We start from the raw sequence: 13,941 nt of genomic DNA, 5'->3' as shown, positions 1-13,941 counted from the left end.
GTAAAGAAAGGAAATGGTTTGCAGAGTCCCAGCCTGGCACTGAATAACAGGGAAGGGTCCGTTTGGAGCTGGTAGGCAAGTAACTAGCACACCAGTCTGTCTTTTGTGATGTCTCATTTATAGTCATACTTGTGAATGCCATCCCAGAAAGTGCCTGTGAAGCAAAAACCTTGAGGGTTTAGTGGGTTTTACTAGGCAACAGTGAGCAAAAATGACCCCCCTCATTCTTCTCTTTTGGACTTGGGTTAATGAAGTAAAGAAAAACAATAAGAAACTCTAGTCTCTTTGTGATACGTGTTGCAACTGATCGGATCTTACAGGTCATGTCTTGGTAACTTGTTAAAATAATTTATCTTTATTGTTGAAAGTATTACAGATGTCCCCCCTCTTCTCCTTGGTAACTTCTTTATGAGCATCAGTAAAGCCAAAGGGATCAGAATGGGAGATAAAGGTGAGGAGGGAAGAGGATTTGGCTTACGTAGATAGTGATAGCTGTAGTTTCATCTACATTTTAAGGCATTGGCTTATTTTGGTAGTTTTTCTGCTTCAAATTATTACAAAACCAAAAGTAAAGTGGATTTATTGGACTAGATATTTGAGATAGTATTGGGTTGAAAATTATCTCTAACTTCAAAGGTTAAGAATGTGATTATCTCAGAAACATTGTAATGGACTTTGTCTATTCACTCAATAAATAGTTATAACAACAAATAGTTATATCTTTATATGCCAGGAATGGCTGTACGTGTTAGGGAAATAGCAGTAAACAAAATAGAGGTAAATCAATACTCTTAAGAAGCTTACATTCTAGCAGAAGGGTTACCATATCAGCAAGAATAGACATTTAGATAGTCTTAAACAGAACATGTTATGTAAACTAGGTATATTTCAACAACAAAGATGCACTTAGTTGCACAAAAGAAGTTCAGAAGCTTTTAAAAATTTATTTAAACTGTGAGTTTTTTAAAAAAGATATATATTTTTATTAATTTCAGAGAGAAAGGGGGAGAGAGAGAATTCAATGATGAGAGAGAATCATTGATTGGATGCATCCTGCATGCCCCCACGGGGAATCAAGCCTGCAACCCTGGCATGTGCCTGGACCATGCCTAACTGAGAATTGAACTGTGACCTCCTGGTTCATAGGTCGATGCTCAACCACTAAACCATGCTGGCCAGGCTTAACTGTGTTTTTTAATGAAGTAATAGCATCCTGTAAATGTGTAACCAAAATACATTATTTGAAAACAAATATAGAATTTGAACAAACAGTTTAGCTATACCTATGTAGGGTACTATTTCTTTTTTAAAAATATATATATTTTATTGATTTTTTTTTATAGAGAGGAAGGGAGAGGGATAGAGAGTTAGAAACATTGATGAGAGAGAAACACGATCAGCTGCCTCCTGCACACCCTCTACTGGGGATGTGCTTGCAACCAAGGTACATGTGCTTGACCGGAATCGAACCTGGAACCCTTCAGTCTGCAGGCTGATGCTCTATTCCCTCAGCCAAACTAGTTAGGACAGGGTACTATTTCTTTTGTAAAAAATTAGTTTAAATTCATATATAGATGCTTGTTGATTAAGAAACTGTGCATTTATAGTGAAAGAAATATATATAGTGTCTCCCCCATAATGTCACAATTGCAAATCATTGTGTGTTACTGACTTTTTTTTTCCAGAGTGTGAAAACACAGTGTTGGTCAAAGAAATCACTGGCTTTGAAGGGAAAATTTCAAGTCCATATTACCCAAGCTACTATCCTCCGAAATGCAAGTGTACCTGGAAATTTCAGGTAGCCTAGTTTTACCACTACCTTAAAAAATATTGTTATACTACTTTTAGTAGCAATTTAGTTTTAAATTGAATCGCCTCTATTATAAAATTTAATTACAAAAAAGTATTAGTTAGTTTTATAACACATAAATATTTTTGAAATTCTGGAACATGAAAGTTTTTGCAATTTCAACCCTCTGCCTACAAATTAACTGCCCTCTGCAGGCTGGGGCTTATTTTCCCATTTATTATTTTGTCTGTTTGTATTAAAAATGCAAGACATTATTATGGGATCAAAGAATTTACTCTTTTATTATGACAGAGCTCATTTGTTAATTTTTAATTACTTCACCATCAGAATAATAATAGGAATAATAAATAAATAATAAATTGGATTAGACAATATATACTTCAGTTGTATAAGCAAACCATAATGTAAATTTATAGAATACTAGAGGCCCAGTGCATGAAAGTTGTGCGTGGTTATGGTCCCTAGGCCTGGCCTGCGATCAGGGCCATCTTTCCCAGCTGCTCACAGCCGGCTCCGCCCCCTGCCGCCACTCACCCCCGGGTGATCGGTGCCTGACATAGTGACTGGTCCAGCAGTCGTTCTGGTTGTTCTGCTGTTAGGGTCAATTTGCATATGACTCTTTTATTATATAGGATAGAGGCCTGGTGCAAAGGTGGGGGCCAGCTGGCCTGCACTGAAGGGGGCCCTGGATCGGGGTGGGGGGTCCCTGGTGGGGGGCGAGGCAGGCCTGGGCGAGGGGCTGTGGGTGGTTTTCAGGTCAGCCATGCCCCCAGCTTTGTCAGGAAGGATGTCTGGAATAACGTCTGGAAGATGTCTGGTATATCCGGTCTAATCAGCATATTACCCTTTTATTACTATAGATGTATATCTCCTATTGGTGCTAGACAGGGTGTTCCTGCTTTTTATTTTTTTAATCTTAGTCTGTAAACTATTTTTGTTTCTCCAACTGTAACATATGGAGGGAGATAGGGCAAGATGTCATCTTTGCTCTTTCAGTATCTAATCTAATAAAAGAGAAACATGCAAATTGACTGTACCTCCACTACGCCCAAGCCATGCCCACCAGACAATCAGAATGACTATATGCAAATTAACCAAACCAATATGGCGGCCGGCAGCCACGAAGCTGAAGCAAGCAGGAGGCTTGGTTGCCCCGGCGATGGAGGAAGCCAAGCTTCCCACCTGCCCTGGCCGGCTGTGGCCTCTGCTCAAGGCAGCAAAGTTTCAATTATAGAAGATAAATAAGTCCCAGATACCTGCTTCCAGCCAGCCTCCACTGGGAGCTTGGGTAGCTAGGGGCCGTGGCCAGCCTGCAGACAGCCATCAGCCCCTCACCCAGGCTGGCCAGGCACCCCAGCAGGACCCCCACCCTGATCCGGGACACCCTTCAGGGCAAACCAGCCAGCCCCCACCCGTGCACCAGGCCTCTATCCTATATAATAAAAGGGTAATATGCAGATTGACCCTAACAGCAGAACAACTGGGAATGACTGGTCACTATAACACACACTGACCGCCAGGGGGCAGACGCTCAATGCAGGAGCTGCCCCCTGGTGGTCAGTGCGCTCCCACAGGGGGAGCTTTGTTCAGCCACAAGCCAGGTTGATGGCTGCCAGCACAGCAGTGGTGGCAGGAGCCTCTCCCGCCTCCTCAGCCTGCTCCCTGCTGGCAAGTGGACATCCCCAAAGGGCTCCTGGGCTGCCAGAGGGATGTCTGACTGCCAGCTTAGGCCCAACCCCCCAGGGAGCGGGCCTAAACCAGCAGGTGGTCATCCCCCTAGGGGTCCCAGACTGCGAGAGGGCACAGGCCGGGCTGAGGGACCTCCCCGAGTGCACAAATTTTTGTGCACCAGGCCTCTAGTATATGTATAAAATCATTATAGTGTGACATAGCAATTAGATGTAAGCAGCAAGCAATATACAGTTTGCATTCATTCAATATGTCATTACTAAAGGCCAACTACATTTTAGGCAGTATGCTAAACACTGGGATCCATAAAACTACACAAATACACACACACACACACACACAGACACACACACACACATACACAAACTCTGCTCTCATGGAGTTTACCTTACAGTAGGGGAGATAGGCAACAAACAAGCAATTGAAATATGTATACTGTATGTTATATGGATGTACCGTGCTATGGAGAACATTAAAGCAGGGAAGGGGGCTCTGTACTGAGAGAGTGGTGGTTAGCTAGCAGAGGAAGTCAAGAATTAGCTATCTTAAGTAAGATAGTCAGGGTAAACCTCAATGACAAGGGAAGATGTACACAGAAATCAAATCTGAAAGACATGCGGGAACTAACCTTGTGCATACCTAGGCAAAGAGTGCTGCAGGCAAAGGGAACAGCTGAGGCAAAGGCCCTGAGGCAGGAGCATGCTGGCTGCATATTATTTGTGCAAGTCAGTTAAATATTTTATACTAATGTTTATTAAATTTAAATTTAATAATATTTATAAAATATGTACTTTTATCATACCTAAATCTGTACTTAGTGGTAATGTCCTGATGGCATGCATCCTTAAATTATTTTTATTGTTATCTCGAACATTTACAAAATAATTAAAACATTAAGGTGCTGGACTCTTGCTCACTGCCAGAGTCTTAAGGCCTCAGGGCTGCAGAATCTTAGAGCCTCAGATGACTATCAAGTCTGAAGGCTGGGGAGAGAATGAGGGCAAGAGAAGATGAAAGGAGGGGATGGGAAAGGAAGAGGGAAAGACAGAGAAGGACAAGTATATTATGATCTTACTTATGTGCAGAATCTAAAAAAATAAACTGAACTCACAGATATAGACAAGAGATCAGTGGTTGCTAGAGGTGGGAGTTCGGCAAAATGAGTGGAGGTGGTCAAAATGCACAAACTTCCAGTTATAAAATACATAACTCATAGGGATGTAATGTACAGCATGACTATAGGTAAAAATAATATAGTTAATTATGCTGTATTGTATATTTGCAAGTTGCTAAGAGAATAGACCTTAAAAGTTCTTATTAAAATAAAATAATTTTAACTATATGGTGATGGATTTTTGACTAGACTTACTATGGTCAGCATTTGCAATATATGCACATGTCAAATCATTCTGTTGTACACATGAAACTCATATAATGTTTATGTCAATATACCTCAATACAACAACAACAAAAAAGATAGAGACTAGGATTGAAGCACAAAGTGTTACTACAAACTTAATTGTACAATATGTTGTTTCCAAAAGACAAAATGAATAAAAAAGTGTTTTAATAAAGCTGAAAATAAATGATGAGCAATATCATACTAGGAAAATGTAAACAGAAAGAAAGCATGGAACACAACCTTAGTGCCAGCCAATGATGAAATCAGGGCAGCAACTTTCAGTGAGAAAAGGAAGGCAATCTATAATTACAAAGAGGGCAGTCCACAGTGAAGATATAATTATGACAATTGTTTATACACCAAGAATATAGCATGAATACTTACAGATCAAAACCTATAGGACATATGAAGAAGAAGAAACAATGCTTAAATAAGAGATGTTAATTTCTTTCTCTTGGTTCATAACAGATAGTGGGAAATAAAAAATTAGGTTAAGAAGGGTATTAAACCATACAAATAATGAGGATATTATACACACAAACATACGTGGAGAGAGAGAGAGAGAGAGAGAGAGAGAGAGAGAGAGAGAGAGAGAGAGAAATTACCTTCTTTTTAAAATGATCTTGGAGCATTCATAAATATGATTACAACAATCCTTAATAAATTAAACAATTAAAAGAAGTATAGACAATAAATAATCTTTTATGTAATTAGGATAGAACTAGAGAACTTGAAAATGGATAAACCAAAATTCTACTCCTTGCAAATGAAAGAAGTCTCAAATAATTCTTGGTTCAAATGAAAATTAAAACTAAAATTGTGGCATATTAGGCATAATGTATATGCATGTCACACACTGCCATAAAAAGTCAGTTGTGTGTGTGTGTGTGTGTGTGTGTGTGTGTGTGTGTGCGCGCGCGCACATGCATACACACTCATATATACTTGTATTATGTAGGTAGCTCCCTCTCTTGTGTAGTCTCTTCTGTGAAGATCTAGGGGTGACTCAGTAACTGCCTTTAGGAATAACCAAGTTTCATGTGAAGAGGATGCTGACTCACTTCTCCTTTATCTAAAGAGTCTGAATAGTGCTTTACATAAACTATGTCATTTTTATCACTGAAAGAGGACAATGTCTACACACATTAATAAGTGGGTGTTTTCAGAGTTAGGCTCATTTAGTGGGAGGAAACTGAAACCTACATATGATCTAATATCACTTAGCTCACTCAGAGTGGGAGCTACTGGCTGTTCCCTGAGCACCGGGCTGCCCACTTTCCTCTCCATCGTGTTCTCCTCCTCATCCGAGTTTGCTCAGAGTTAGTGGTCCACCCCACCACAGGCCACAGGGCACAAAGAATAAAATGGCCTTCAAACAGCAAGCCAAGGAAATGGGTTCTGAGTAAGAAAATCTTAGCCTGAAATATGTCCTTTAATTGAATAATATATATATTTTTTACCTATGCTTGTTTTTCACAGACTCCTGTATCAACTCTTGGCATAGCACTGAAATTCCATAACTATTCAATAACCAAGAAGAGTGTGAAAGGCTGTGACCACGGATGGTGGGAAATTAATGAGCACATGTAAGTGGTTTCCATGTGTGAGGAATCTGATGAAGGGCCCTGCTCAGAGGTTCAAAGCCTTGGTATTCTTGTCCCCAAAGAGTACACTTTCCTATTTACTGATAGGGAAACTGAGGGATACAGGAGTTAATACTTGCTCAAGGCCACTCAGCTCTTAAGTGATTAAGACAGGATTCAAATCCATGCTTTATGGCTCCTAAGTCCTTGCTCTATGCTGCTGGGCTGTGAATGTGCACACTACACTTTACAAAAATAGTTTGGCAGATAAAGTCTTTCAAACTATGGAGTCATGGAGGAAAATAATAAATAGGAGTCCTGGTGGTATAAAAGTTAGAAACCCTTAGCCAATTCTGTGCAGTACAAGAGGCCCAATTGGCCTGGTTATATCCTGAGTCTGGGACATGGGTTGAGGTTGATCAGAGAAAGGCTGAGAGAAATCTAGGTGCCTGGGCTTCCCAAACCAACATAGTAGGTCCTCATTCTCATCCTTAGTTTGTCCTTTTCTTGTTGTTATTATTTATTTGCTCCTAAAGTTATAATAGGTCTTGTATTTTAAACTGTAGGATGCCCTGTCTTGGCAGCAGAATGGCTTCTTTGTTTACTTTGCGATAAGAATCCTTTTGAAGTTAGCCTAAGGCCCTAAGGCCGTGGTCAGCAAACTGCGGCTCAAGAGCCACATGCGGCTCTTTGGCCCCTTGAGTGTGGCTCTTCCTGAGCCTTAGGAGTACCCTAATTAAGTTAATAACAATGTACCTAACTATATAGTTTAAGTTTAAAACATTTGGCTCTCAAAAGAAATTCCAGTCGTTGTACTGTTGATATTTGGCTCTGTTGACTAATGAGTTTGCCAACCACTGGAAAGGGATTTTCCTTGCTAATTCTTTGTTCATTTTTATTCCATAAATGAATCCTTTCCTTTTTTAATAAAAAAATATTTTTTTTTTACTGACTTTTAGAGAGAGAGGAAGGGAGAGGGAGAAAGAGAAATGTTGACATGAGAGTGGAACATTGATCGGCTGCCTCCTGCACACCCCCTACTCGGGACCACGCTAGCAAAGCAGACATGTGCCCTGACCAGGAATTGAACCAGAAATCGTTTGGTATATGGGAAGACATCCAACCAATGAGCCACAGCAACCAGGGAAAAACCTTTCCTTCATAAGGATTTTCCTGAACAACCTTTTTCATTTTCTTGAGACTCTCAGATTTCTTGCTAAATAGTCATTGGTCCTGTCATCATTGGAACAGATTCTACCTGATTTAAAGCATTCTTGGCTCCATTATTAAGATGTGCTTTGTACTCCTTTGGGAGTGTCTTTGAATTGAGGGTCTATTATAGCACAAGCAGAAGACCTGGGTTCAAATTCCAGCCCTGTCTTTTAGTAGCTACATTAACTAGGACATGTTATTTAACCTCTTTGACCTTCAGTTTATAAAATGAGATAATAATTCCTAGTTAATAAGGTGTTTTTTGGGGTAAACATTCAATGAAATAATGTATATTACACACCAAAAAAATTAGCTATTTTTATGATTCATAAGATTGTGTTTGAAATGACATTGAATGGACAAATACTATAGAATGTGTTCCAAGGCTTTAAGGATACTGCATTTTAGTATTCTAATTGAAGCCTATAAAACAAATCCTTAGACATCTCTTGTAAAGTTGTATGCCTAAAATAGAGCCATTTTGAAAATGAGATACTCCCCGCAACCAAGTAGCAATTCCTACCACCCCAATTTCCATATGTGTGGAATCCAATGGAAGGCCTTACCCAGAGGAAAGGTTGGCTTAACCCAAATATGTTGCTGTTAAAGTATGAGGGGAGACTCCTTCCAAACATTACTAGGAAAGCCTTTGGCCTAAGTACTTTCCCTGAAGGGCCAGCTCTTCACTTTGTCCTGTGGGCTGGCTAAGATCCTATCACATTATCTTGATGCAGCTAAACCCTGGGATTCAAAATGCCAGCTCTTCCCATTATCAGTCCTTTTCATCTCAAAAGGAAAGGCTCTAATTAAACTAATTTCTGATGGCTTGCTGAGGGTAGCCTAGGGGTGTTGGATTTGTCATGGGAAGGAGGAGAAGGTAATTCTGACACCAGAAAGCCTACAGATCTTGAGTTGAGAGAACATGGCAAGGGGTATGTATGCTCAGGGTAGCTTGAATGCAGCTTGAATGCAGTAGATGAACCCTGAGAAAATGGAAGGCCTTCCTACAAAAAAGCAGAGTTCCTGAGGGGAAGGCTGTTGCTGTGCTGAAAGTGCCAGTGTTTGGCTATCTCTTCCTCTTATCACAGGAGCTGGTTTGTTAGTCCAGGCAGAGTTGTGTCTAAATCCTGCTTCTACTTGCTTGCCATATAAACTTTAACGCATTACTTCACCTCCTTACATCTCAGTTTTCTTACCCATTATATGCCTGTACATGTAAACTCAATTTTGCTGAGTTGCTCCAACCTTTTATTTTTTTTTTAAATTTTTGTTTCATTAGCCACTGACATGACTCATTACTGACTGTTCCTCTCTAAACTTCACCCCAAGCATGTATTCAACGATACTTTTCCTCCTGACTTCTGAATATTTGAATGAGGCTCATCTTTGATAAGCCTAGAATATGTTAATAGAGAACATGTATAAAATCACTATGACACAGATAACAATCATTATGTTTTCAGAACACAGTTTGTATTCTTTTTTAAAAAATTAATTTTTAAATTACAGTTAACATTCAATATTATGCTGTATTAGTTTCAGGTGTACACCGTAGTGGTTAGACAATCGTATATTTTGCCAACTGTTCCCCATGATATTTCAAGTACCTACCTGGCAGCACACATGGTTATTACAATATTATTGACTGTATTCCCTATGCCGTACTTTCCGTCCTTTTGATTATTTTGTAACTATCAATTTGTACTTCTTAATCCCTTCACCTTTTTCACCTAGTTCCCCAACCCCCACCCTTCCTCTCTGGTAACCATTAATCTATTGTCTGTATCTATGGATCTATTTCTATTTTGTTTGTTCATTTATTTTGTTCTTTAGATTCCACGTATAAGTTTATATTCTAATCCCAAGATGATCAACTAGAATAGTCTCTGGCCTCAAAAGCTTCACTTGGCTTTCAGATGCTTCTCAGACACTGGCTTCCACTTGGCCAGGTGGCCGAGGGCAGCTGTTATCTCTTCCTCTTTTTTTTAATAAACCTTTTTAAAAAATTTATCTTTATATATCTATATCTATATATCTATATCTATATCTATATCTATATCTATATCTATATCTATATCTATATATGTTGATTTTTTACAGAGAGGTAGGGAGAGGGATAGAGAGTTAGAAACATCGATGAGAGAGAAACATCGACCAGCTGCCTCCTGCACACCTCCTACTGGGGATGTGCCCACAACCAAGGTACATGCTCTTGACCAGAATTGAACCTGGGACCTTGCAGTCCACAGGCCGACGCTCTATCCACTGAGCCAAACCGGTTTGGCTATCTCTTCCTCTTATCACAGGAGCTGGTTCGTTAGTCCATCAAGTCCTGAACATCAGCCAATTGCAAAAGTTTCTTTCTGAAATGCACATGAATGCTTTCCTCCTTCAAATGTTGAAATCATAGGTTAACTCTCTGCCCCTCCCACTGAATACCTGTGTGTGGTCCTGGAACACACGTGCTTCCCAAGTGCTTTGGGGGCCTGAAGTGATTGACAGTCACAGATTCCGGTGGAGGACATTCCCCCTCAAGCCTTGTGTCTTCTGTTTCCTTTTGAGACCCTGCAGGTTTCACCCTGGGAAGAGCCTTACCTACACAGGGCAAAGGCCTAACTTATCATGGGCCCCTGTGTAATAAGACTTCATGTTTCACTAACCACAAGGCTCATATAATAGGAATTACTAACAGGAGGGACATTGTCTATTAGGTGATGACAAGTAAGAAAAATTGAGATAGAAAAATATTGTAGATAGACAATACTCCTTTGAAATTTTGCCAAGGACAAGCTCTGAAGTGTGCATCTGATTTTAATTTAGTTTGAAACAGTATTGTTCTCTTTTGCTTTAAGTGTTGCTGGTGTTCTTTGTATATTTTCAATCTGAGCTCATGTATTCCACTCTGCTCTATTGAGAGGTTTGTAGACAGAAGCAGGCAATATTGCGCCGTGATTTACACAACAAAATGAGTGGGGACCAGGAGAATGAAACCCATATTTCTTCTGAGTATAACTGTTGGTGAGGAAAGCAAGGGGCGAGGTAACAGACAGGCAATGGTACTGCTCTTGTTTTATTTAGCAGAGGACAACATCTAGGGGGCAGACGTTACTCAATCACAGACACTTAGCTTAGAAAGGATAACTATAAGCTCCACCCTAAGAAATGCTTATATAAAAAAAAAAATGCTAACAAAGCCCAAGTGACCAAAGCATTAATGAATTCATGGTCAATAGGAATGCAGTTGAAAGACCTCAGACCCTGTATCTTCGATTCTTGTCTCCTCAGGTACTGTGGCTCCTACATGGATCACCAGACCATTTTCCGAGTGCCCAGCCCTCTTGTTCACATTCAGCTTCAATGCAGTTCCAAGCTCTCGGACAAGCCACTTCTGGTGGAATATGGCAGTTACAACATCAGTCAACGTAAGCCTGGGATCAGCGCCTTAGAAAACCTTAAGAAATTGGTGAAAAGGAGGCTAATACTTAATAACTCTAAACTTGGAGAATTTAAAGGAATGAAAACTGCTTTATTTCTGCTGTTTTCTGTTATATTTTTATTTTTATAATAAATACTATATAAATAAATATATATTTAACAAATATATATAATGTAAACTAAATATATAATAGATAATACACAAAATTACATATTTATTACTGCTATAGTTTAATTTATGAACAAATAATATAATTATTTATTATTGATTTATATAAACATATTTGTAAAACAACATCTCACATTACTCCTAAAGTATAGACCAAGCCCATTTCTTTATTGGTCTTTTGCTAGCCAGAATTCTTTGTAAATACAATGTGTACACCAACATTTGGTGGATTGGAGACCAACAGTTGTGACTCTCTTTGGCCTCATCTACAGGGAGAGCTGGTCAGTCAAGGAGCGCTCAGCTACCAGTGGTCAGAATGTCAGGCTTCACAGTGAGAACCACTGGAACAGTGACCAGGAAGTGGTCAATAGACAAAGAAATGTTTGAAGAAAGTCATTAGAGCTGGAGGGAGTAGATACTGACTTTCTCAGGAAATTCTTGACGTGTTAAAAGAGGGAAAGGCAGGGTTAATCACTTAGGACTCCATGAGGATAAGACGTGAGAGAAGGCTCCTATAGAGCACGTCTTTTTTTTTTGCTAATGCCCTATTTCTGGATTTAGAATAGTCCACTTCTGAATATGGGAATATTAACATTTCCAGCAAGGAAACAGGTACATAGTAAGCCATCTTCTTTTTCAGGAACTCATCCTCTCCACTGTAGCCATTGAGATAGTGGGGTCCTGACCATGTACTCTCCCCAACTCCTCTGTACAGAGAGTGTCTGAGTCTATTCAAGCTGCTGTAACAAAATACTGCAGACCAGGCAGCTTGTAAGGAACAGAAATTTATTTCTCACAGTTCTTGGGACTGGAAGTCTAAGATGAGGGTGTTAGTGTGGTTAGGTGAGGGTCCTTTTCTGCATCACAGATTTCTCCTTGTATCCTCTCATGGTGGAAAGGGCTAGAGAACTCTGTGGGGCCTCATTTATAAGGAGCACTAAAGCCCATTCTTGCCCTCATGACCCAATCACCTCCAAGGGCACCACCTCCTAATACCATCATATTGGGCATTAGTATTTTATTTTTTAAAAATATTTTATTGATTTTTACAGAGAGGAAGGGAGAGGGATAGAGAGTTAGAAACATCAATGAGAGAGAAACATTGATCAGCTGCTCCTGCACACCTCCTACTGGGGATGTGCCTGCAACCAAGGTACATGCCCTTGACCGGAATCAAATCTGGGACCCTTGAGTTTTCAGGCCAACGCTCTGTCCACTGAGCCAAACCGGTTAGGGCAGGCATTAGTATTTTAACATATGAATTTGGGGAGAGCGTACAAATATTCAGACCATAGCAAGGGAGGAAGGATTTATTATCCTATATAATAAAAGCCTAATATGCTAACTGTCTGGTCGTCAGGCCATCTGTTCAACCAATCAAAGCGTAATATGCTATTGATATGCTAAAGCTGCTCAACCGCTTGCTATGACGTGCACTGACCACCAGATGCTCTGACTGGTAGGTTAGCCAGCTGCTGGGGCCAGCTGATTGGGACTGAGTGAGACGGGCTGGACATGCCCTGGAGCCTTCCCACAGTCCCTCCCTGGCTGGCCAACCTCCCAAGTCCTTCCCCGGTCCCGATCGTTCACTGGTGGGATCCCTCAGCCTGGCCTGTGCCCTCTTGCAATATGGGACCCTTTGGGGAATGTCAGAGAGTGGATTTCAGCCCAATCCCGCAGGCCAGGCCGAGGGACCCCACTGGTGTATGAATTCGTGCACTGGGCCTCTAGTTTCTATTATATGTAGCTATAAGCCAGGATTCATGAATCAAGACCAGGAATGGAATCTTTAACTTGCAATCTGATTGAAGTGAAAAAAATTATGGACTGGGGAGGAGGCAGGAGTCCTGAGTTTCGAGGCTAGTCACTAATTACTCTAGGTCCAACTTTCTAAGATCTGTGGTTACTCATGTATTTTGAGACAGAGATTAATTGAAAATATAAGTAAAGACTCCTCAGAAGATTGCATCTGATCATAGAGGATTCAGACCCCAGAGTCCATTCATATCCCCCTGGGGTGTCTAAAACTGCACACTAAGAATGCTGGGCTCTCTCAGGTACTCTCCAGCTTTCTTTGAGTCTTGTCAGAGAGCTGAGGCAAGAATGGAGGAAGTAGAAGTTTGACTGTACATGTGACCTGGCTGCAATGTTGACTGTGTTTTGGTGAATTTATTTGCTTTCTTTGCTCTCCTAAATTCTGCTTTTTTTGTTTTTCAATTATCACCTGTAACTTAGATTTGATAAAGAACTTATGTAATTACTACTGTTACATTGTCAACTCCTTAATCACTAATCACTTCATATTTCTTTATTAATGTGCTCCAGTGATTTCTAGGGACCCACACAATATTTTCTATTTTTTAATTTTCTGCAGCCTGTCCTGTTGGATCTTTTAGATGCTCCTCAGGCCTGTGTGTCCCTCAGGCCCAGCGGTGTGATGGAGTTAATGACTGCTTTGATGAAAGTGATGAACTTTTCTGTGGTGGGTAATCAAATTTTTATTATGACTTTCATATGAATAAATAACTTGTCAGGGCCATTGTTGCTCCTGCTGCATATCCTGGGTCTTCGCAGCTGCTACCTATTGCTTCATAACAGACAACCCCCCCAACTCAGGGATTTACAACAATCACTCATTCTG

At 40.3% G+C, this 13,941-nt stretch overlaps 1 protein-coding gene across 1 annotated transcript in view; it reads left to right on the top strand.

Moving 5' to 3' along the window:
• Positions 1 to 13,941, top strand: part of TMPRSS7 (transmembrane protease, serine 7) — a 43,306-nt gene that overhangs the window by 15,235 nt on the left and 14,130 nt on the right. The window contains exons 9-12 of the mRNA XM_005873342.2: positions 1,686 to 1,798; positions 6,381 to 6,487; positions 10,982 to 11,118; positions 13,675 to 13,782. Coding sequence (XP_005873404.1) covers positions 1,686 to 1,798; positions 6,381 to 6,487; positions 10,982 to 11,118; positions 13,675 to 13,782 — 465 coding nt within the window. The remainder of the gene's footprint in view (positions 1 to 1,685; positions 1,799 to 6,380; positions 6,488 to 10,981; positions 11,119 to 13,674; positions 13,783 to 13,941) is intronic.

The sequence above is a fragment of the Myotis brandtii genome, unplaced genomic scaffold (assembly GCF_000412655.1).
Source record: "Myotis brandtii unplaced genomic scaffold, ASM41265v1 scaffold406, whole genome shotgun sequence".
NCBI classification, from domain to species: Eukaryota; Metazoa; Chordata; class Mammalia; order Chiroptera; family Vespertilionidae; genus Myotis; species Myotis brandtii.
This window is presented reverse-complemented; position numbering and strand designations above follow the sequence as displayed.